The sequence below is a fragment of the Triplophysa rosa genome, linkage group LG8 (genome assembly GCF_024868665.1).
Source record: "Triplophysa rosa linkage group LG8, Trosa_1v2, whole genome shotgun sequence".
NCBI lineage: Eukaryota > Metazoa > Chordata > Actinopteri > Cypriniformes > Nemacheilidae > Triplophysa > Triplophysa rosa.
The window spans coordinates 17,585,015-17,608,244 of NC_079897.1; the positions used below are offsets into that span (position 1 = coordinate 17,585,015).

Genomic DNA, 23,230 nt, shown 5'->3' on the forward strand with positions numbered 1-23,230 from the left:
TTCTCCTTTGCCTCCATATATAGGTCCTGGAAACAATATGTTTTCAGCCCAGCTGTTTCCTGAAAAGATAACAGTGGTTTCATTAGAGTATCTTTCGGGAAAGCATACAATGCGTTCTTACTTAGCACTTCCTTGTTTCCTGGTGGTTTTTAACAGCACCAGTTAGAGCAACATGCAGAGTGACAAAGAAAAACAAAACGTTTTTTATTTCCCATTAATTTTCGAGGTTATATATGAAGAGTTCAGATGCAAAACCCTCTTAAAGCCAGCTCCTTCAAACATAAGATTACGAAGTTGAGTGAATGCTCTCCAGTCTCCACCCATTTAAGGCCTACTCAAATAATTTTGCTCCAAAACCCGCTAAATAGCACACTCAACCCGGTCTGAAATATCTGGTAGGCCTATTTCTGAAAGTAAATGTAGGAGCCATGATGAAAAATGCTCATTTAAACGAAAAGGCGTCCGACGGATTTAGAGGGATTTGCATCTAAACTATTCATATGTATTTGTATGTGTTAGGGCTTTCGCACCAAAGGAAAGTTTTCGCAGATCCATAACTGTTTGGAGGATGTAGCCTACCTGCTTTTTGAAGTGTTCGGACCCAGAAAAAGAAATTATCTGCGACATACAGTAAGTGTATGACTGGTTTAACACATGCTACAAAACATTATTTTTAAAGTGTTACAGGACACAGACATAAGGCGTTTGATACGTGTGAATTAAGAAAGCTAATGTAAGCGCCATTTACCTGTCGTCTTTATTTGCGCGTTCTTGTCTGAGGTGACAAGCTTGCACTGCAAATTCATTGGAGATTTTGATGGAAACAAACGTGGACAAACGAAATATAATTTCGTCCTCCTTTTTGCTCTTTAAATCACAACATATATGTGACCCTGGATCACAAAACCAGTCTTAAGTAGCACGGGAACATGTTTAATAAAAGACAAAAATACATGCGTGTGGGTCAAAATGATTGATTTTTCTTTTATGCCAAAAATCATTAGGATATTAAATAAAGATCATGTTCCATGAAGATATTTTGTAAATTTCCTACCTTAAATATATAAAAACTTTATTTTTGTGAGTGGATGGTCTGCCACAGTGCCCCTGATTAACAACTTCAAAGGCAATTTTCTCAATATTTTGATTTTTTTGCGCTCTCAGATTCCAGAGTTTTAAACGGTTGTATCTCAGCCAGATATTGTCCTATTCTAACAACTCATATATCTATAGAAATTTTATTTATTCAGCTTTCAGATTATGTAAAAATCTCAATTTCGAAAAATTAACCCGTAAGACTGGTTTTGTTGTCCAGGGTCACATATGTATCTCTGTTATTATCGACAGACAACAAAACACACTCCGATCACGACTTCGTTTATGTTTTTAAATGCCGCGTTGTTGGCCGATGACATCACGTCAGAGGTCATAATGTCAGTGCGAATGCAACTATAAGAATTTTTGTTTTCAAAACTTTGTTTTGTAACTACCTGGTGTGAAATTTTCTTTTTAAACAACATGATACTAATGTTTTACATGACCGTTTATCAGTCTTTCACATTGCTGTTGGGTGAATTTCCTGGGTTGTGCTTTTGTTGGAACTCAACACACAATGGAATGGAATGGCCACCATATCTTTCTATCTCTATTTTTATATACTTCATACTTTGTAGCCTGTTATTTTTTCAGTTATTTATTACACAGCTTACATTGCACACACACACGCGCGACACACAAAGCATCTCAAATCTAAAGTTTAATTCCAAATAACTATACACAAATGTACAGTAGTCTGTAGGCTATTGTACATGTGTGGCAAGTGCCCCAAAAACTCTATGACAACTAGTCATAATCATACATCAGGAGCATTGATTATAACAATGGCTAGTTCTTTTCTGTTTTTCAGTGTAACAGAAGCAGTCAAATCCTTCTGCTAGTCAAAGTCCAAATCTACATGTGCACAATGTACAAAGAGTTTTCTTTATCATAACATACACAAATATATTACACTCCAGAAAACAAAGATAGACTCAATACCTGTTAGTAGGATGATGGTAAGACTGGTCATCAAAGTTCTGGTCATGGTGACACTGTTCTTCTGATTTACATGAGGCTGTGTAGTTTGAGTTTCACTCACAAACTTGATAGCCCTAAAGAGCTGTTATAATAAGGAAGTGCCCTTTGATTTATGTTTGCAGACCTGTTATCATTTTATGGTACTGACAAACTGCTCAACATGTAGGCCTTAGAAGCTTTGGCTTTTAAAAACAATATTTATTTGTTTGTCTGCAACCAAATGCTTTTTCTATCTTAATTTAATTAAAAGATAAGTGATTATTTAATGAAATCAGTATTTATTTAAACAGATTTAATCTAGTGACATATTACAAATAAATAAAAGTATATTGCAGTGGATTGCACAATACACAATGAACAGCAGATGGAGACATTATCTTGTATCTACACTAGAACAAAAATGTACATTTTGCATACAACTGCACAGTTGTCAATTATGTTTGCTTTCTAAATTACATTTTTAATGTTAATATGAACTGTTCAATCGCTGCATTGTCACAGTTCATCATTTAAAATACTGTAGCTTGTGGCACTGTGTACATAAGATTCAATACAATCACAGTAATAATGATAACAATAATGAAAGTAATGATAAGTAATAATAATAACAATGCTGAACAAAAGAAAAATCTGGTACCAGTGCGGTAAAATATGTCGCTGTTACAAGAAAATATTGTTTCCCTTTTTGGTATACTGTAGATATCACCATTTGGGAACATACCTCAGGTTCTAACCTGAAAGTATGCAGATAATATATTCTGTATGTTTATGGTTTATCACAAAACACTTGTGTTTATATTTGAAAAAATCCAGCTTGTAATTAAACAGAAGTCTCTAAAAGATTTAAATAATCTATTTACGTGCAAACTTTAGATGTGTCAGTCTAATTCTAATGGTGCTTAATATTTTTTTACAAAATATATGTGCAACGCGAAAAGAGTCATTCATATCTAATATGATATTTAAATGTTATATTCAAATTGGTTTTTTTTAATTGTTTTTTAAAATAAAAAAAAGTATGCTATTGTAGATATTCTTATAAAATGGAGTTTCCCTACGTTATTCAGAGCCATTGTATCAGTTCAGAAATAATATTAATTTAAGTAGCTTTTGTGCTTTTCAGTCCTAATCAATCAAACATTGTAAAGAAAATAACCTGCTCTTTGATGTTTGGTAAATTATCTGCTTTTCTGTTCAACAGACGTGTGGCTGCAGAAATGCAATAGATCTTGTGTGTTCTTACATCAGAGGAAATTGCAAAGTGTTTCCTTTTGTTCACCCTCTGAATTTCCTGTGACATTCCTTTATGATTGAGTGATGGAGAGCAGGAGAGAAGGACGTTGAGTCTCTTTATCTTTCACTTAAAGCGACATTTCAGAGGCAAAAAAAATTTCCCCATGTTTTACTCACCTTCAAGGCATCCTAATCGAATATGACTTTTTTCTTGAAGAATAATGCAGTCGGAGTTATAATACCACGTATCCTTTTACGTCCAAGCGGTAGAATTTTTGAAGCTCCAAAAAGTGCATCCATCGATCAAAGAACTGCTCGATACGGCTCTGTGCTCTTAACAAAGGTCTTCTGAAACGAATCGATGGGTTTGTTTAAGAGAAATATCCATATTAACAACGCTATTGACGATGATGTCTAGCTTCCGTTATCCCTCTGCTGCGCATGAACCAGAGGCTGGTTTTTCCGGCAAATGACGCGGTGATGAAAGCTCCCGCACAGAGGAGACGGTTTGGAACTATTGGAACAAAACAAAAAATGCTGCGTTTGTCACCGGAACTTACGTCATTTGCCGGAAAAACAAGCGTCAGGTTCAAGCGCAGCCGACGGATAACGGAAGTTGTACGTTATCGTTAATAGTGATGTCAATTTGGATATTTCTCCTAAACAAACGCATCGAGTCGCTTTAGAAGACCTTTGTTAAGACCACGGAGCCGTGTCAAGCTGTTCTTTGATCAATGGATGCACTTTTTGGAGCTTCAAAAAATTGCCCCCCATTCACTCCCATTCTACCGCTTGGAAGAAATATCATACGTTGTGTTATAACTCCGACTGCATTATTCTGCAAGGAGAAAGTCATATTCGGTTAGGATGCCTTGAGGGTGAGTAAAACATAGGGAAATTTTGTTTGGCCTCTGAAATATCCCTTTACAGCTCTTTTACACTGTCACTTTCTTTAAAACAACTTCAGCGTAATCATTAACCAAAACTAAATGACCTTCTTGTCTTTCTCTTCTGGCCTTCATTCTCCTCTTTTTCATCAAGAAACGGAAGCCAAAAACCACAGCCACCAGTCCTAAACTGGTAAGCAGCACTACCAATCCAAGAGTCAGAAGGTGGGATGGACCACTGTTCTTATACATCGAATGGTCCCACAGCCCTACTGACATCATGCTCAAACCAACCAGAGTTCCCCAAACCCCAAAGATCAACATACAGGAACTACAGGACAGCTCAGCTCCTCCAGTGATCACAGTGACACCCGCCACGGAAACAACTCCATTTGGTAACGTTACAGTTTCAGACTTTGGATCATAAGTCACGGTTTCGGTCTGGTTAGAATGATCTGGAAGGTCCATATTGGCTGCCATCATTAATATGTTCCACAAAAATAATCAAATCAGAAACGTGAAAAGCCCTTTAAAAGAGTTTTGGGCAAAATCTCTGTAGTGATGTACTCCCAGGCTGTGCTTTTTCTTGAAAGACGTCCTTGCTGCTGTTGTGTTTTAATCGTTCGTTTGCTTGTTTTCACTGAGATTTTCAATCATTTCTATTCTCCTGTCAATTATACAGAAAAGAAATATATTTCAACATATATTACATATAAAATATCATGTAAAAAGAACAGTTATGGAGCATTAACCAATATCTATGTTAAAAATACTATAATGTATAATAATATATGTTAATAAATTATGTTTTAAGTCCAAATGGTAGAATTTGTATTATCTGTACTAGTTTAATCATTAAGTGCTCTTTCAATGCATATCATAAAAATGACCTCACATTTGGCAAAAATGTCAAACAATACCGTATGTATAATACAAGTTAACCTGCTTGCAAGGATTCGATTAATAAACTTGCATTCCGAATCATGAAGAAAAAAATACTTCCCTTACCAAATATATTAAAATAAGGTTATAAATCCAGGCTTTTTCTTAAAATCCATCCGCACAAATGCCAACTTCACGGACATGTTTCCTCTCACACAAGAACAAGTTGAATGGCAGTACAATGTTTCTGAACTATTGTGTTTACCATTTGTAGACCAGCCTATACCAACACAGAGCCAGTGAACTGTTGTTATTATTTTGCTTATCATTGTTTAGATCCATCGCCCTTTGTGTATTGAAGGAAGACGATGTCTGTCATTAGACATCATTATGACCCATTAACTTGTATTTATCTAAGATCCCCTCCCTTCCTCTGCTTCCCCCTCCCTGCACCCCTTGCTTAAGAACTGCTTGGATTTTTCAAGGAGGTATTGTTTCCTAGGCAGAAAGTCTGAAAGAAGTGTCCCTTTTTGATATCTTTAACCTTTGTGGCATTTCAGTCTCTATCCTGTCTATGTGATTGAGACTTACTACGAGATTTCATTAAATCGCCTTTCAGTCAACTCTAACAATCCAGAAATATCTGGAAAACCTGATGCTAATGCCACATGACCCTTTTCAAGTAATTAAATGTTAAATTTCTCCATATACAGTAATCACTCATTGACAAATGTTCTCATTTAAACATTCCCTAATAAAAAGTATGCCATACATTTAAAGAAACAGTGACATTAAAAATGCTTACATAAGAGGGTGGATCCCATCATAATCCTGGCACAAAGGACATGCAAAAAAAAGATTATTTTGTTTGGAGGATGCACATATTTTTTTATTGATTTATTATTCAAATGTAAAATATGACATAATAATTTTTTGTTTGGTTTGTATTGTGTTCTTTTTTGCTGCATGGGTATTTTGTTATACTTTTGTATTTTGTCCAACTACTTTAACATAAACTCACTCTCCACTACATCTCGGCATACGTGTGGGAGGATTCTTGTTCTGTATACTGCATGTCACAACTAGCTTTTAAGGTGGGATATTGTAATTAGCTCTGACAGTTAATCCAATATACGTGTGCTCTTGGTATTCCTGGAATAGCACTGAGAAAATCCCTGTGCCAAAAGAGGTCTGTCTGTTTTTTTCTCACCAAAGAGTGAGGTCTGTCTGTTTTTTTCAAAGGAGTTAAACAAATCCAGATGGATTAGAGTTGGGACAGACCTGTATTAAGTGAATGTTTTGGAAAGTTAACGTTACAAATACAGCTTCAATTCTAAATATGTTACAACATATGGATAGGGAAAAGTAGACGTTTTTTACTTTTCTTCTCTTTGAGGAATATGATATTGGTAACACTTTACATACAATAATGTTGTATGTTAACAATTAGTAAATGCATGAACTAACAATGAGCAATATAGTTTTTCAGCATTAGTCAATCTTTGTTAATGTTAGGTAATGTCAATACAATTATTCATATTAGTTCATGGTGCATTAACTAAGGTTAACAGTTACAACCTTTGATTTTAAGTCTGTCTTATTAAATGCTAAAATTAAACTAATATTAAAGGGACCCAAAAATGAAAATTCTGTCATCATTTACTCAACCTCAAGTTGTTTAAAAACTTGTGTAAATTCGATTTTCTGCTGAACACAAAGAATGGTAATTGGAAACATGTTTGTAACCAAACAGTTCTGGGGCACTATTGATTTTCATAGGGGAAAAACTACTATGATAGTCAATGGTGCCCCAGAATTGTTTAGTTTCCCACATTCTTTAAAATATCTTTCTTTGTGTTCAACAGAACGATTAATTTTATATACAGTTTGGAACAACTTGAGGGTGAGTAAATGATGACAGAATTTTCATTTTTGGGTGAATTATTCCTTTAATAAATGCTGTAGAAGTATTGTTCATTGTTACTAGATCGTGTTAGCTTATGCTTTAGCTAATTGTTAACAAATACAACTTTATTGTAATGTGTTACAAATATATTTTTATGACATACACCTGAAACTGTTGTAAATATATATCATGTATACTATAGCAGTCTCTGGGCTCTGATGTCTTATTAAGAGACACAATGTGTCAGTTGAGGACACAATGTGTTCAGAACTTTTTGCCTTCAAACGTGCTTTCCCTGATGAAACTATTTATTATCGTATTGTCTTGCCACATCGAAACTTTATAGGACAAATGATTGACTGTGGTTTTAGTGAGCTGTATGATAGGCTATGAGAATTTGGAGTTCAAATGTGTTATATTTTAAACACAAGACATCAATGATGCTATTTGATTGAATTAGTGATGTAAACTAGAGGTTGTTTTCCATAACCAGTGTTGGGTAAGTTACTCTGAAAAAGTAATTAATTACTAGTTACTAATTACACATTCGATAATGTAATTAGATTACTGTACAAGTTACTCTCTTCAAAAAGTATTTAATTACTTATTACTAATTACTTTCTATATCCTACATCAACCGTGATGAGTTAAGTGATTCAAGGATGGACATGAAACGGCTCTTTTAATTCATTCAAATAAATAATATGAAACTACATAAAATATTATTAGTAATTACAAATGTGAGAATTATACATTAAAGCACGGATTTTTAAGTTAAGACTTTGAATTTTGATGTAAATTCCTCTTCTGCACACACACATATTACACAAAGTATTTAGTTTAATTACATCAGAAGTAACTGTAATTAAATTACAGAAAAAATAAGAGTAATCCCTTACTTTACTCTTTCAAGGGAAAAGTAATTAAATTACAGTAACTAATTACTTAGTAACTAGTTACACCCAACACTGTCCATAACTGATGCTGAGAGCTCTATAATTGTATCCCGGCTCTGTATGGAAGGGGATAGTCCCGAGCTGTTGATTTAGGGCTCAGAGTCTAAGTCATGTCAAATCCCTCTTTAAAGACTTAAACCTGCATTCAAAGGTAACAGCCTAAGGTTACCCGCTACACCCCCACACATCACTCCATCTCTGCCAGAGCCATCTATCTGTGGGTCATTTCACGCTGTACATTAGTGAGCTTCATTCTGAGGACGCTTTACATCAGACGCTGGTCTTCCTCAGCTAACACTCGCTACTCCATTGGCCATATTACAAGATTTTTATGGGATTTTATTAAAGGCACCTAAGATAAGACAGAAGGGACCATCTAGTCGATTGTAAAAAACACAAAATTATTGTGAGAAATGGGGAACGCCAAAAGCAGCGCCATGTCCAAGGTGATCTTGGAGGATCTGAAACTCAACACCAGATTCACAGAAGAAGAGCTGTCACAGTGGTATGAGAACTTTCAGAAGCAGTGCCCATCCGGCCGCATCACGGCAGATGAGTTTTCAAAGATCTACGAGCGGTTCTTCCCAGACAGTGACACCACGTCTTACGCCCAGCACGTCTTTCGTTCCTTTGATACAAATGATGATGGGACACTGGATTTCAAGGAATACATCATTGCTCTTCATATGACGTCAACTGGAAAGACAGAGCGTAAACTGGAGTGGGCCTTCTCTCTCTTTGATGTTGACAAGAATGGCTATATCACCAAGACAGAATTGAAGGAAATCTGCCAGGTATGTTGCTTTATGAAAATATAGAAACAAATGGGAGTGGTGGTATTTAAATATTACTTAACATCTAAGTAAAGGTAAAGATTCGGTGTTGCATCCTTTCAAAGTCAAAAAATGTGAGTTTGCTATGTTCATGGTTATTTAGCTGTTACACCAAGTATAAAATCTGTTTTAAGCAAACAAATGTTGGAATTTATACATTTATATCTCTTATGTGTATATATAACATGTGACAGCTTGCCCCGACCTGACATGTTATATCAATTTATATAAGATTTACTTTAATTATTTTAGTAGAGATTCTAGTCTGAGGGCATACTAAGGAGGTTTTATTGTGTTTACTTGTTTACCTAACAAATACCTCACAATTCAGATAAACCTCTTTGTGACAACTAGCCCCAGCCCTTATATATAGTGTTGCTTCACATATTGTCTCTTTGAGTTTTGTTTAAAGGTCATACTATTTCTGCTTGCCTACTTTATTGGCGAGTAGAAATATTTCTGCTTGCCTACTTTGAACATGAGACCTCGAGTAAAGAGAAGCCAAATAGTTTAAGAGCTTTGACTTATTGAGTCAGTACCTTATAGTTTAGTACCAATTGAATCCTCCAATCCCAAAATAACCTATTAGATAAGTGGTTTAGATCTTCAACAATAAACGTACACAGAGACCTTTAAGGAGGTAGACAGTATTTCTGCACAGAGACAGGTGTGTGGGGGGATTACTGTGTGGGACAATTTTTTTATTAAGATGGATAAAAGGGTCCTACCCTGCTGGATAGAGTTAACACTGGAAACATAAACACTTTATATATATATATATATATATACACGCTAAAGTAACTAGCAGTGAAGTAAACAAGGAAAGAGGAGTGATGCAGAAATGCTACCAAAAATGCCAAATATGCTTTTTATTCAAAAGTCAACAAAAATGAATACCTAACAATGTAAAGTTTTTTATTTAATAATCCAGAAAAAAAGAATGGAAATGAAAGCAACAAATTGAAATCGCCACTTTAAATATATTTTTTAAATATATAATAAATATATGTCCAGTATTAAGACAAAAGCTTCACTTTGAAAATAGATACAGATATTAATAATTGGTGTATATACATTGGGTGCATATACATTGCGTGTTTTTCTTGTTTCTGGTTATTCTTTAATAGACAGTGAGTAGGTATTTAAAAGTCAAATAAATGGCCATCTGGACCTCTGATTATACCTGACCTTAGATCAGGACCCCTCATCCTTAAGCCCCTCATGCTATCTCTATAGACTGTAATTGTGGTTGACCACAGCCGATATGGTTCTAAAGGAATGGTCCTGTAAACTCAGAAGACATTATCTCTGACACTTGAGACAAATAAGAATAATACAGATTAGACACAGTACCAAATCTCCTGCCGAAACCACACACTGGCCTAAACTGATAAACATCAGATATGATATATATAATAAGACTATAAGTTGGAGCCACAACAATTATTGCACAAAATCCTAAATGTCTGTACTGATTCCAGACCTACAATTATTTTTAATTATTTAAAAAAAGAACTATTGCAACATTAGCCGCTAAGCATGCAGATGCAAATCCAGATGAAGGGAAGACAAAACCATTTTAATATGCATATTAAAATGGCTGATGCTACATTTGGTTTGTTTTCTGATACTCTCTTTTGAATTTCAAGCTTAGAAATTTTTCATATTTAAGATTTTTTTCTCAGTCCAGAATAAAGGTTGACACTCCATTTTTCATTTTCAGGCTATCTTTAAGCTGATCCCCAAAGAGGAACAAGAGAAGCTTCCGGACGATGAGAACACTGCAGAGAAAAGAGCAGACAAACTATGGTCTTTCTTTAATAAGAACGAAAATGGTAATATTTTACAACTTTGTTTAAACATATATTTAAAATATCCTCATTATAACAAAGCAAATATGGTTTTATGGTAAACATAATTTTCTTAGTGTAAGTTTGTCCAGTAATACCGATGGTTGTTTTGTCTTTTTCTCTTACAGATCGGCTGGCAGAGGGCGAGTTTATTCAGGGAATTCTTGACAATGAAGATGCTCTTCGCTTTATTCAGTATGAGCCGCAAAAGTAAGAAAAATAGCGAGTGTGCAATACAGTTTTATTTATGATTTCATGTTGTTTCCTCTGGCCACATGCTTTTCTTCTTTTTCACACTTTGTTTTGTTGTAACGTTCATAATTTAATAATCTGTTTTCTTGCATCAGTGCTACATTCCTCATTACTGTAAATATTATCTAAAAGCCAATTACCTCCAGTATGTTTTGAGTAAGACATGGTAAAGGCATGATAGAAGTGCCAGGTTACGTTATATTTATTATTAATAATGACTGAAACTGTGTAAAAATGTAGAAAACAGATCACTTATGAGATTTCTGACTCAATTTCTTGAACAAACACATTGTCTAAAAACCAAGAGACAAAAATGTCTGCTATTGTGCATGTGACACAGATCAAATATAAATTTGAACAATACAGCCACAAGATGGTGTTAAAAACAAAAACTACAGGATGCAGAATATATTAAATGACAATTTGTGTGACCATTTGCATAGTGCAAATCTTTGTTTCCCATTGAGAATCTGTGTGCTGTGGAATAAAACCAAAAAACATATAAAATGATTCTCAATATTTTGTGTGTTCGTTCATGTGTTCCACGTTCAGACAAGGTAAACAGGCAAGACAACCACTAGGACGGCCTGCACATTAATCTCTAACTGTCTAGAGAGGTTTTACATTCGTGTGGCAATATTTACCCTTATTCCTGGATTATTTTTGTATGTGCCAACCGCAGAGTTGGTCCAGACAGTGTTGAACACAGAGTTCTGCTGCGTCCACACAGGTAAATGTGAGCCTGTGCACATGTAGATTTGTTAAGTGAAGTGTGTCTGTTTAAAATCTCTGAAACCATTTTGAGAAAATTTCGTTTTCTCCATTTATACTGTCCTATAGTCCAAGTTTAGGATTACTGATATAATCGTCTGTCCAACATTGTAAAAAAGGCCAAAATCATCAACTTCCATTCCTCAACCAGCATCAGTTTAATCTCTGTAATAGCTCATATAATATTATTGAACATTTGTTAGCATATTTCACTAAAAAAGGCAGAACTGATGAAAAATACACGGAGCAATACTGAGAATAAGGAAAAAACTTGTTTTATATTTATTTGCAATTTAATTAAATACATTTTGTATAATTCTAAAAACTATTTGTTTTACATTTTTATGGATTTTAAGCAATACCAAATGCATAACAGCTTTTACAGCAACTTCTTTGTAAATTACTCTAACACCGTGTCTACACCGGCGACACGACAAAAGACATTATAAACGCATTAGAATCCATTATAATTTCAAATTTTGTCCACACTGTATGCGGCGCAGCACGACAAACCCTTTAAGAACAAGCAGGTTGTCGTGTTGCGTCGCGCTGTTGCGTCCGGTGTAGACACGGTGTAAGAAGAATATAATTAATATAGTTTGTTTTCTTCTTGTTAGCTCACATTTCTTTGAGCACACCTTATTCATCTTTTCCAAATATATCATTCAATGTGCATTATTAAAATGTTTGGAATACAGTTTTTTCCCTTGTTCACTCCAATCTGACAAGGTCAACAGTTACTGTATTTCAGTCATAAGAACTTTCCGTCAAAAAGCCAGAATGTCTGATAGATAAACACAATCAAAGCAATTTAGGCTATAATATATACTGTATACTGTATAGAGCATGGTGCATGTATATATTATATAATCCTTACAAAATCACTTACAATAATTGTGTTATTAGAAATTACAAAACATTATGTTGTTAGTTGCATTATTGTAAAACAGAGAAAAATCGTTTCTCTTTGCCAGTAACTGTTTTAAGATTTGGGGTTTTATATGAATTGATATGGCTTGGGAGTATAGACAAAAGATAAAGCAGAGAAAACCCAGAAAAAAAACAGAAAAAAATTGACTGCAGACCTGAAAATAACAGGGGTTTTGGAATCTGACATTATCTCTCAGTAATCCAATCGAGTCTCATAATCTTCAAAGCATCATAAAATTTCTCTGAATCCTGTCGCTGGGAATCCACTTATTGCAGGATTACGCACAGATGGCAACACCTGTCTCACACCTACTTTCCTCTCATGTCCAGATTTCAGTCACATGAATGTCGATAAAAACATGCGCTAAAAATCATGCTACACTTCGTAAAATTCAATCCGTTTTTTGCAAAAACGGCTTATTAGCTCATTGAATGTATTCACAGCATTCTCTGCTTTAACAAGGGGAGTCTTTTCCCTTCAAGGCCTCTTTCAACTCATCCATCTCTCTCTCGCAGTCCTCGCATGCATCTGTTCCACACCCACCAACCAGCACCAGGGTGGGCACATCCCGTTCTCCCATCATTCCCAAGTTCCCATCTGATGCCCACATAGGGTCTATCATCCCATCTGGGCACTGTAATAGGCCACTGACAGAGTATAATCCACCCCCTGGAACCACCTCATCATAGGAGGGGGCGTGACTTGTGGCACGTGCCTCCTCCAATCGAAGCCTCTGGCGGTGATGGAGCTCAATGACTGTTTTGGTGTAAGAATTAAGGGTCATAACTGCAGCACCCATGCAGCAGCTGAAAGACACCCATGCCAGCCTTGGAGTCGAAGGGGCAAGGGATAGGAGAGTAAAAATGCAAAAGAAAGAGAGGATAAGACATGACTTTAAGAATTATTAAACCGTTACTAAAATCTTCAACTGTTTGCATGGTGTCTTATATACTATATTTATTTAAAAGCAGCAAAATACTTAAAAATTTACATTGAACACTTGTACGGGCCCATCACATATTTAAATTGCCAGAATCGTCTTAAAGGACTAATTTAACACCATAAGACAGGCAATAATATATTGAGTAAACTGAAAATGTGCTCACGCAAATGACCAGCCATAGTCCCACGTCTGAGGTCTCCAGTCTTTAGGTCCCACAATCACAGTGAGCTGAAATACAGTGGTGTACATCATATGAGCCACCATCCCCAATAATCCTGAGGGACATGAATAGGGAAAAAAGGAAATATAAAACAAATGGTATCAAAACAATGCTTTGAAAGCAAGAGAAGAGTGCACAGAGGACACTTATGTCCTCTATGGCAAAAGTTATTTTGATCCTGGGAAAGATGGCCCAACCATAAACAATTTTGTCTCAGGCACATAGAAATGAAGAGACAGCCATCTATTGAATAATAATACCCAATACAGGTACTGCGGTAATATAGAAAAAAGACTATGGTCTATCCCATACGGTATAAACCTAGTCCTTGATCCAATAATTACTGTAATTATAAGAAACACACACATCTCTTACCTGAGAGAACAATGCAAATGGCTGCGAAGGCGTTGATTTTGAGCGCATGCATTTCTTTATGAGAGCACAAGACTTCCACCCACATGAGTAGAAACCCCATCCCCAATAAACTGATGTACATGAACTCAGCAATCATTGACAACCACAGAACACCTGCCGCAGGTAGAGAAAGATACATGAGCTTTTACACCCACATATCGAGAAAGGCTTGTATGTACAGATAAACCATGTTTAAACCATTTATATCTGTTCGAGTACACACACACTCACACTGCACTCTCACCATGAGTCTCTCCGGGGGTAAGATCTAAGAACCTGCGGCATCGTTCTCCTGTAAAGTAGAATGAACACCAATGTCAATGATATTTAATGTTATCTATTTATCTCGCTAGAATCCGCCTCTATTCCACACGCTCCATACATCAGCATGATTACAGACTAGATCAAATGTAAATTTACGTATCGTTAAAGAGAAAATACAATGTCACTTTTGGAATGAAAAATAAATGAATAGAAGAAAACGTTCACATAAAAAGTGAGAAACAAAAGTGAAAAAGCCTCTTATGCATGCATGGGTTTTGTATGGCATGTTGCACATCAACTACAGGAGACACTTGTGCTCATCCTATGCACTGTCAACTATTCAGATGTCCACACAAGTGAAATGTGAAAAGAGAAAAATACAGTATGTGTAAAAAAGTCACACGGGTTCTGGGCTGCGATTCCCGATACCTTCTTAACGCTACGTCATTCTTAAGTTATACCTTAAGCTGTACCTTATCGTTAATACGGGTTTCCCGAAACCTTCTTAGTTAAGTATACCTTCTGTAAGTCATACTTTCGTAAGGTTTGTCTGGACCGCTCTTAGTACCTTTGTACCAGTCGCCTTTGATGGTTCATACCGCTATGCAAAAAGCTTTTCTACATCGCAGTTTAATTTCACATATAATACTTGATATAATAATTTAATATACAATTCTATTTAGTATTAAATTTACATTTTTACTTTAACTTAGTTTTAATTTTACAAATAAAATACTCGGGTTAATACACTCAGTGTAGGCTATTGAAGTATTTTCATGAATAAAATTGTCATACGCTGATGGTTGTTAGTGTTTTTAATTACAGCCTATTATCCTAAGGCACATCTGCTGGCCATTTGACAGGAAAGGCGTAGTCTATATAAAAGGAATGAATGTTATGGGGAGTTTGGTCAAACTATGGCAGCGAGACAGCGAATAGTTGTCTTAAATCAAAGACGGCGCCGTCCGCGGAGCCAGTTAATGTATTTGCACAATTTCATTAGAAAACATTTTAGTCCCCTGGCTACCATGTCAGAAGAGAAAATTCTACACAAATTTAAGCTGCCACGGGAGCAAATTCTGCAGCTCTTGCATCTTGTTGGCCCAAATTTGTCGAGACTAACTCGACAGAGCTACCCCCTCAGCCCCGAAAATCAGCTGCTGCACGGCGGCTCTTCGTTTTTATGCCATGGGGAGTTTTCTGGAGGTGTTTGGGGATGAATATGGGCTGAGAAAGACCTTGGTGTGGCGGTGCGTTCGCTCAGTGACAAACATCCTGCTCTGTCATGCCACCGATTACATACGTGATTGGCATTCTGGATGGGACACTTATCTCTATACACAAATGAGTGATTTACGCCAATAATGTGGATCAACACGGATCGTGGAGAACAGTAACACCCGATGGCAAACTATGAGAATACAAATGACCCTTTCAAAAACAAGTGAAGCCAAACAGCCAGTTAATGTAGCTGGTTAATGTATGGCCGTGAGGGTGCGGGATCGGACACAAAATTATAAATACACACACACACAGACACACACACACATGTCTGGTTTACTATCTCCGTGGGGACAGTCCATAGGCGTAATGTTTTTTATACTGTACAAACTGTATATTCTATCCCCTAACCCTATCCCTAAACCTAAAGATCATAGAATACTTTTTGCATTTTTTAAAAATATTGTTCTGTACAATTTATTAGCTTTTTTGCCCATGGGGACCTCAATTTTGGTCCCCACGGTGACACGAGTCCCCATGTGTTGGTGTGCATTCAGGTTTAGGTCCCCACCGGGATATACAAACAAGAACACACACACACACACACACACATATTTCTTTCTTTATTTATACTATTTCAGTGAGCCCTGATAAATGCAATTTCTACTATTTCTAAAGCGTTTCTTTATAATAAACATTGTTTTCTCAATACTTTACCCACTCTATAACGCAAGGTAGTGCGAACAATCGATTCTCGAGGCATCGATATCAACCTATTCAGCACCACCGCCATGGACAGCACCTGCTAACGTCGCACTTAAGAAGGTTTACCTTAAGTAACTTCAAAAGGCATAGTTCGGGGAACACGCCTAGAAAAGGTATAACTTGAGTTAAGGTGTACCTTCAGAGTCTTCGTAGCGTGCTAAGAGACAATGTTATCAGGAAACGCAGCCCTGGACATTAAGTGCATATTTAAATAATGACAGAATTTTCTTTTTTTACTATTCCTTTACAGGTCCGGTACAAGGCTGGTTAGACTGGGGGTAATCCGATATTCTGGTTTGGCAAAAAATAATAATAATACGATGCATAATTTTCACATTTTCGTCATTTTTCTAATTGTTAACTGGACATTTTTGGAGGAGTCAACAGAAAATCTGGGGGCACCCCAGCTCACCCCTAGACCCGGCCCTGTTCCTTTTCACTTTTTGTTCTTACCATCAGCATGCTTTTCACAAGATTCCCAAAATCCTGTGTGGAAATATCGGAAAGTGTACTTGTCTTCTCCTGTTTCCCAAATGTAGTGGACTGCATTGGCCAGCTGCCTCTTTCGAATTTTAGCAAGTTCCTCCCTTCGCTTTGGTGATATTGTTCTATTGGATGGACCCCGAGGATCTGGGGTGGGACTATCTGAGAAGAACAGAGAACACTGGGTTAGCTAAACAATGAATAAAATGAATGGATGATATTGCAGAGTATTAGGACAGAATGGGTAAGACTAATGTGGAATATGTTATTGCAGTCTATTTTAAACTGAGGGATTATGTTTGACAATGAGAAAGCAGCATATTGTTGTGCTTATATTGTAAATCAATAACCAGGTAAGGCAATGCATTACAGTGATTTTAACAAAGGTAAGAAATGACAAAGCACTAAATACCTCACAGTAACACAATTTACAGTTATAAACAGGCTCAATGGGCTTATTACAGAAACAGCAAAATGATTTTAAGTTAATATGAAGTTAATATGAAGAGCTCAGAACAAAAGCCTCTAAGTGCCATCTGAGATTTTTCTTCTACTAAAATTATTATTTTAACCAGGCTCCAATGCTTATATTAAAAGTTATTTCACTTTAATGGAAAAATTGAGGATGTATTCATTGCTATTAAAGTGAAATCATTAAACCTAAACATAGGAGCCTGATAAAAACGCTCATTTTAGAAGAACATTTCAAACGGCACTTAGAGGTTTTTGAATCTGAAATCTTCATATATAGTATACAACTATTTAACAACAATAAATGAATTTGTCCTGTACTTAAAGGCTAACAAATATAAAACTAACATATAAAAAGCTAACAAAATTTAATATAACTTAATTATAACATAAAGTACAAAATGTATGCTCTTCCACTTTACCCCCTCCTTTTGGAAAACTTTCCAAAGAAAATGTTATTCCAGAGACAAGATCTTATTTCCAACAATGACACTAAAACAGCAGAAGAAACATGTAACGTATGTCAAACCTGTAGTGTAAGGCTCGCTGTTGTTCTGGCCGCAGTTCTTCATCTTGACAGGTGAAAGACAGAGAGGTTTGACCACCTTGTGCGTTCCCTCACACCAGTATGATGTGCAGAAAGCCAGTACAGATAATGCCAGAGCGAGGGAGGTCAGGAAAAGAGAAAGCATGGAGCGAGAACGTCTGGACATGTGGTCCAACATGCTAACCAGAGGAAGAGAAGAGGAGTAGAAGTGTTGACCTGTTGAAGAATGTCAGCTTGATGATGCAAGTAGAGCTTCTTCAGAAGGACAAATAGGGATATATATGACCAAGCACAAACAACCCCATGGGATAAGAATGAAATTGAGGATATTAAGCAGAATGAATTATAACGATTCCTGTGGCAGATGGCAAGCTAAATGAAGATGCGGATTTAAGGACGGGGTCACATGAGGGAGGAACTTTGGTTAGAGAGGAAAGAAGGGCATATGTCACAGGCTTAAACTGTACATTTAAACTATGTCCTTGGCACATGTTTTCGATCCAAAGCAACTTTAAGAAAATGGGGAAGACAGATTAGACTGAACACACATAAACACCTCTGGAGTACTGTATTAATGCTGCTTGGCACTACTAAAATTGTAGTACTTTATTGTTTTATTAATATTTTATTAGTAGTAATTTCATTGTTATTTGAAAATATGTGTTTGATATATAAAGGACTATATTTTTTAAATAAAGTCATATTCTTCTCATGAATCAGACGCTTCAGATAAAGTCTTTTTTTACTTTTTTATTAAAAATTATAATTATGACATTGTAAAGGTATCATTTAAAAAAATTATGTATAAATTATATAGAATTATTCCATTTTATTGACTGATGAATCATCCACCCATGCGTACCAATGAATGGGATTAAAAATGAGAAAAGGAGAGAGAGGAAATTCAAAGGATTACATTTGAAGTTACGTGATGAAACTATTAGTTGAGCTCCTGCAATAAATCTAATTTTACTTGTAATCCTATAATAATCTGTTTTAATCTGTTTGGGTTTTGTAGGTGTCCCTGTGTTGTTTTTTCACTCTTTTAAGGATTTCCGCAATGAAGAAAATGTAAAAATGACCTATTGGCTATGTACTGTACTATGTCTATCTTCAAAATATACTCCTATACTATAATTTTTAACCGTGCAACCTGTGCTATTTTATTTATAGATCATTTTAGGCACTCAAAATACTCAACGCTCATTTCTTGCTAAGAAAATAACAGTACTATGTGCCTCACCAAAAAAATGCACCATGATGTCAAAGGCAAATTACATTAATTATTGTACATTAATAAATTGATGTCTGCATCAGCATCTTTGCAACAAACCCATTTTTTAAAGAAATTCAACAAAATTAATTTAAGCATTAAAAGTTTAATTTTACCTGAGCAGCTCGGTCTTCCTACATCATGCTCATTGTCAGTTTCTTCCTATTTGAATTATTCATTTCCTTTCCTTTTTTTGTATCTTTACATGTCCTTGCCTCTTTGGTAGCAGGCAGCGTTCCTCCTTATCCTTACGCTCTTATTTTAGGTTTTCCCCTTTTTTGGTACAATCCTGCACCAATCTCCTCCTTTTCCTGCCTTTCCTGGCAATTTGTGCCACACTCTAACCCCAGCACTCATAATCCCTGTTCAGTCCATCTGTTAGCCCCGTCTTCATCTTGCTATCCAGTTTTCTTTTACATCACTGCATTCCACCTGTTCTTCACACCCTCGTACATTCCCAACCCCATATCACGTGACCTATTCACCCATCCCCAGGCTAAAAGTAATCTACTGTATACTACTGAAAATCACAGAATGTCCCTCCCTCTGTAGATTATTTTATCATAATCTTGAAAATCTGTCGATATGAATTCCATATATTTCCCCAAGCTTTAAAATCCCCATGAGATGACACAATGTTTAACAATATTATTTACACTTTATTATTTACAAAAATAACACAGGAAAATCAATAAGTTATAAAACAATGATGATGTGTAAATGGGTTTGTTAGGTGTTCACATAAGAAAGACAGTGGGAGATTTGAGATAAAGAGAAATAAGATCATCCCCAGGCCTGGGACTTGCAGTAATGGAGAACTAGTTTCCCATCACTTCCAAAACACTGTAACACATGGAATAAGAAAATATAAAAGTCACTTTCAGCTTTGTGAATAGAAAATGAGGAAGATCATTTCTGGAATTTGGAGAAAAAAAAACATCTCAAGAAGCATACCTCAAAAAGCACACCAACTTCTTGGTCTGGTGACGGAGCAAATGACTGATTGACGTAAATGAACTGATGGAAGATAAAAGGTAAAGAGTGTAAGCAAACTATACATCTAGTATATAAAATAGCAATGGGAAAGTTTTCAAACATCTGTTAAAGTGATAATATATCATAATACACTTCCTAGAACAATATATCAAAATGAACAATTGTACTTAAATATGTCTTCATATGGTACATGCATGCAGGTCTCCCAAATTATTATAGAGAAATTTGTTTGTATTCCTCTTAAATGAAATAAGTGGCCATGATGGAGGTGAATGTTGTACCAGTTGTTCACTAGGCTCCAGCTTGAGGAAGCGTGAGATGAACTGAGCAAGGGACTGTACTGTTCTCCCTCTCTCCACAGCCCATTTCTTGGTCTTCATGATGGGCGTGTCACCGACCGCCTTTAACAGTATGTCAACTGGTCGAAATAAGATAATAAAAGGATAATAATTTAGAAACATTTACAAAAAATCCTAATGGATCATATTCTTAAATGTTATTCCATTGTTTCTAATAATTGAAAACGTTCCAGATTGCATTAGTAAAAACTTCCATATAAGGATATAATACATTTGCAGGCTATTAAAAGATCATTGACCCTGCCTTTCTATAAAAAGGAAAATGCATTATGCAACATAAACAGGTGCACTGCTTAATAACAAACAAACAATTGTGTACTACTGACTATAATTTACTGTAACTTTGTCGGATCTTGTCAACATATTATTATTTATACCATGGTCTTTTTGAATACTCGATTCTGATTGGCTGGAAGGTGTGCATTAAAACCCTTTAACGCACAGGTAGCTCCAGTAAGTTTGTTTACATTTGAAATTTAACTGACAAAATCACTGTAATTTTCACCTGTTTGATCTAAAATTTCACCGTAAACATCAATAAATGATTTAACTTGCTGGCAAACTGGCAAATGACCATGGTATAAACGGGATAATCCACAGCTAGCCATGCGTTAAAGGATTTTAATGCGCTTCGCTTCGGGTGGTTCTTGGCATACACGTCGTGCATTAAAACCCTTTAACGCACGGCTAGCTGTGGATTATCCCTTACTTAACTAGCTGTGGATTATCCCTTACATAAGGCTGAATTCAGGTACATTCAGACACCTTCTGAAATTCATCTCAATGTCAAAACGTATCCCATTTGACCTGAATTCACCCCTATATGTGCAGTGGCAGCTTTCAAAATCACCAGTTAGTTGGCCCTGAAGCTAGCTTTAGTTTTGAGGACTGCATGGCTGAACATTCAACGCATAAACTAATGTTGATACAACACAATTATTATTTACGTCTTTAAATGAATAAAATAACGCTAAACTATACATTTCTATCAACTATCTTCGTATAAAAATTAGTTAGCGCAGCCACAACTCTTACAGGCAGAGAAGCACATGCCTGTCTGCCATTGGCTGTGTACATTCAAACCGCAACTTCATTGGCTCGTACAGCTGTCAATCTTTGTGAAATTGCGGAAGTAGCCAGCTGAAAACATAGCAGCATTTAGAAATGTAAAAATATTTCTCTTCTACTGTATAAAAACGCTAAAGCATACTCTTTTTCTTCTCATCCGGTGATCCCGCATGCTCAGTGACATTGTGCTGTATAGAAGGTTCATCTTTTTGATTTTCTGTGGGAGATTCTGCGCTGTCAGACATCCTCCAACGAACAAAATCAGCAGCCGCACGTCACAGCTGCAGACGTACTGTCTGTGTCACTGGGTTTTCAAAATAAAAGTTGAATTAGGTTGTTATTGAATATAGTTGTAAAGGTTGCTTATAAAATAGAGTAACTAAAAAGATTGCATTGTTTATTTTAAAGAAATATTTAATTTACTTAATGTATTAAATTAGTTGGTGGTTAATTTGCGCCAACAGATTTTAAGAAAAGCTTATACCCAAAGAACACCACTAGATGGCAACATTTACAAAAATATGTTAGGTTTGTGCCCTTTTCTGCATGTATGTATGTATGTAAATGATTTCATATTGTGTTATTATTTATGTTGGTATTTAAGTCACGTTCAAGATACTGAATCAGATCTATATTGGGTTGGATTGGCCGAACCGTTCATTTCAGTTTACTTTAAGTTTGCCTTTACTTCTTGGCTTCACATGTTTTTGTTAGTATACTCAGCACAACACTCATGCCACTATATCCACCAGCTAGGTATTACTCTTGAAATATAGGACATTTGAGTCGAAAACAAATCCACTTGTAATAACAATTAATGTTACATGTACATGTTTTACACAATAAAGACAATGTGTGTTTTGTCTCATTGATTCAGGTAATTTAGTAAGTCACTCACTTCAGAACTGTGGGTTGTATGATATCATACACTGGCAACACTTTCATCCTTTACTCATTGTTTGGTATTGTATGGAGGCTTTAGTAGGACAGGACTGTGCTGAAAAAGAGGAAGTGTGATGTTATGTGATTCATGGCTCAGCTGCAGTATCCTTGAATTCTCTTCTCAGCCAGGAAATATAAAGCACTGAGAACTGTAAAGATCGGTCTCTTTTAGCCTTTAGTTAACATTCAGATACCTATATGCTCTAAAAATGAAACATTGAACTTTCTACCAAAAGAATTCCAATTTTTTCATTTATTTCTTTACAATGACCTGTAAACATCAATGGTGAAAGTGCTTTCTGTGAAGAAAACTATATAATAGGACAATATAGGAGATTATGTAGACAGGATCTGCTTCAAAAAGCAAGCTTTGAAATGTTGAAAGACAGGATTCCACCAAGTGTTTTCAATAATTATTGTGTAATGTTATCGCGTCTAAGGCAATAAATGCAAAGAATGTTGCACGCATAATGTTGCAAACACTTCTAGGTAGATTAATAACAATTACAGGAAGAGTTTAAATATAAAATGTCCTACTTCTTGGTTCATGACCCCCAATTTTGGGAGATTATTACACTGATAGACCTATGCTGATGTGTTCCCCCAAATTTCAGTTCATTCCCTTGCACACTTCGGGTGGTTCGAGAGTCCAAGAATAAGAAAACATGTCTCTACATAGCAGATAGT

The 23,230-nt window shown here is 35.8% G+C and overlaps 4 protein-coding genes across 4 annotated transcripts; 1 reads left to right on the forward strand and 3 right to left on the reverse strand.

The window, feature by feature from the left end:
- Window positions 1-1,893: 1,893 nt before the first annotated feature.
- Window positions 1,894-5,321, reverse strand: LOC130558262 (transmembrane protein 100-like). The gene is made up of 2 exons (XM_057340580.1): window positions 5,205-5,321; window positions 1,894-4,863 (listed from the first exon to the last, which is right to left on the reverse strand). Exon 2 carries the CDS (start codon window positions 4,677-4,679, stop codon window positions 4,245-4,247), a length of 435 nt encoding a protein of 144 aa, XP_057196563.1. The 5' UTR covers window positions 4,680-4,863; window positions 5,205-5,321; the 3' UTR covers window positions 1,894-4,244.
- Window positions 5,322-8,117: 2,796 nt separating this feature from the next.
- On the forward strand, window positions 8,118-11,753 carry rcvrn2 (recoverin 2). Its single transcript, XM_057340515.1, has 3 exons — window positions 8,118-8,734; window positions 10,497-10,608; window positions 10,752-11,753. The coding sequence occupies exons 1-3, from the start codon at window positions 8,354-8,356 to the stop codon at window positions 10,835-10,837; spliced, it is 579 nt and encodes a 192-aa protein (XP_057196498.1). The 5' UTR covers window positions 8,118-8,353; the 3' UTR covers window positions 10,838-11,753.
- A 178-nt stretch (window positions 11,754-11,931) lies between these two features.
- Window positions 11,932-18,590, reverse strand: si:ch211-149k23.9 (germ cell-specific gene 1-like protein). Its single transcript, XM_057340514.1, has 6 exons — window positions 17,888-18,590; window positions 16,858-17,049; window positions 14,399-14,446; window positions 14,116-14,268; window positions 13,684-13,795; window positions 11,932-13,404 (listed from the first exon to the last, which is right to left on the reverse strand). The coding sequence occupies exons 1-6, from the start codon at window positions 18,081-18,083 to the stop codon at window positions 13,032-13,034; spliced, it is 1,074 nt and encodes a 357-aa protein (XP_057196497.1). The 5' UTR covers window positions 18,084-18,590; the 3' UTR covers window positions 11,932-13,031.
- Window positions 18,591-18,688: 98 nt separating this feature from the next.
- Window positions 18,689-21,905, reverse strand: atg12 (ATG12 autophagy related 12 homolog (S. cerevisiae)). Its single transcript, XM_057340517.1, has 4 exons — window positions 21,744-21,905; window positions 20,456-20,592; window positions 20,133-20,195; window positions 18,689-20,021 (listed from the first exon to the last, which is right to left on the reverse strand). Exons 1-4 carry the CDS (start codon window positions 21,844-21,846, stop codon window positions 19,962-19,964), a joined length of 363 nt encoding a protein of 120 aa, XP_057196500.1. The 5' UTR covers window positions 21,847-21,905; the 3' UTR covers window positions 18,689-19,961.
- Window positions 21,906-23,230: the final 1,325 nt, after the last annotated feature.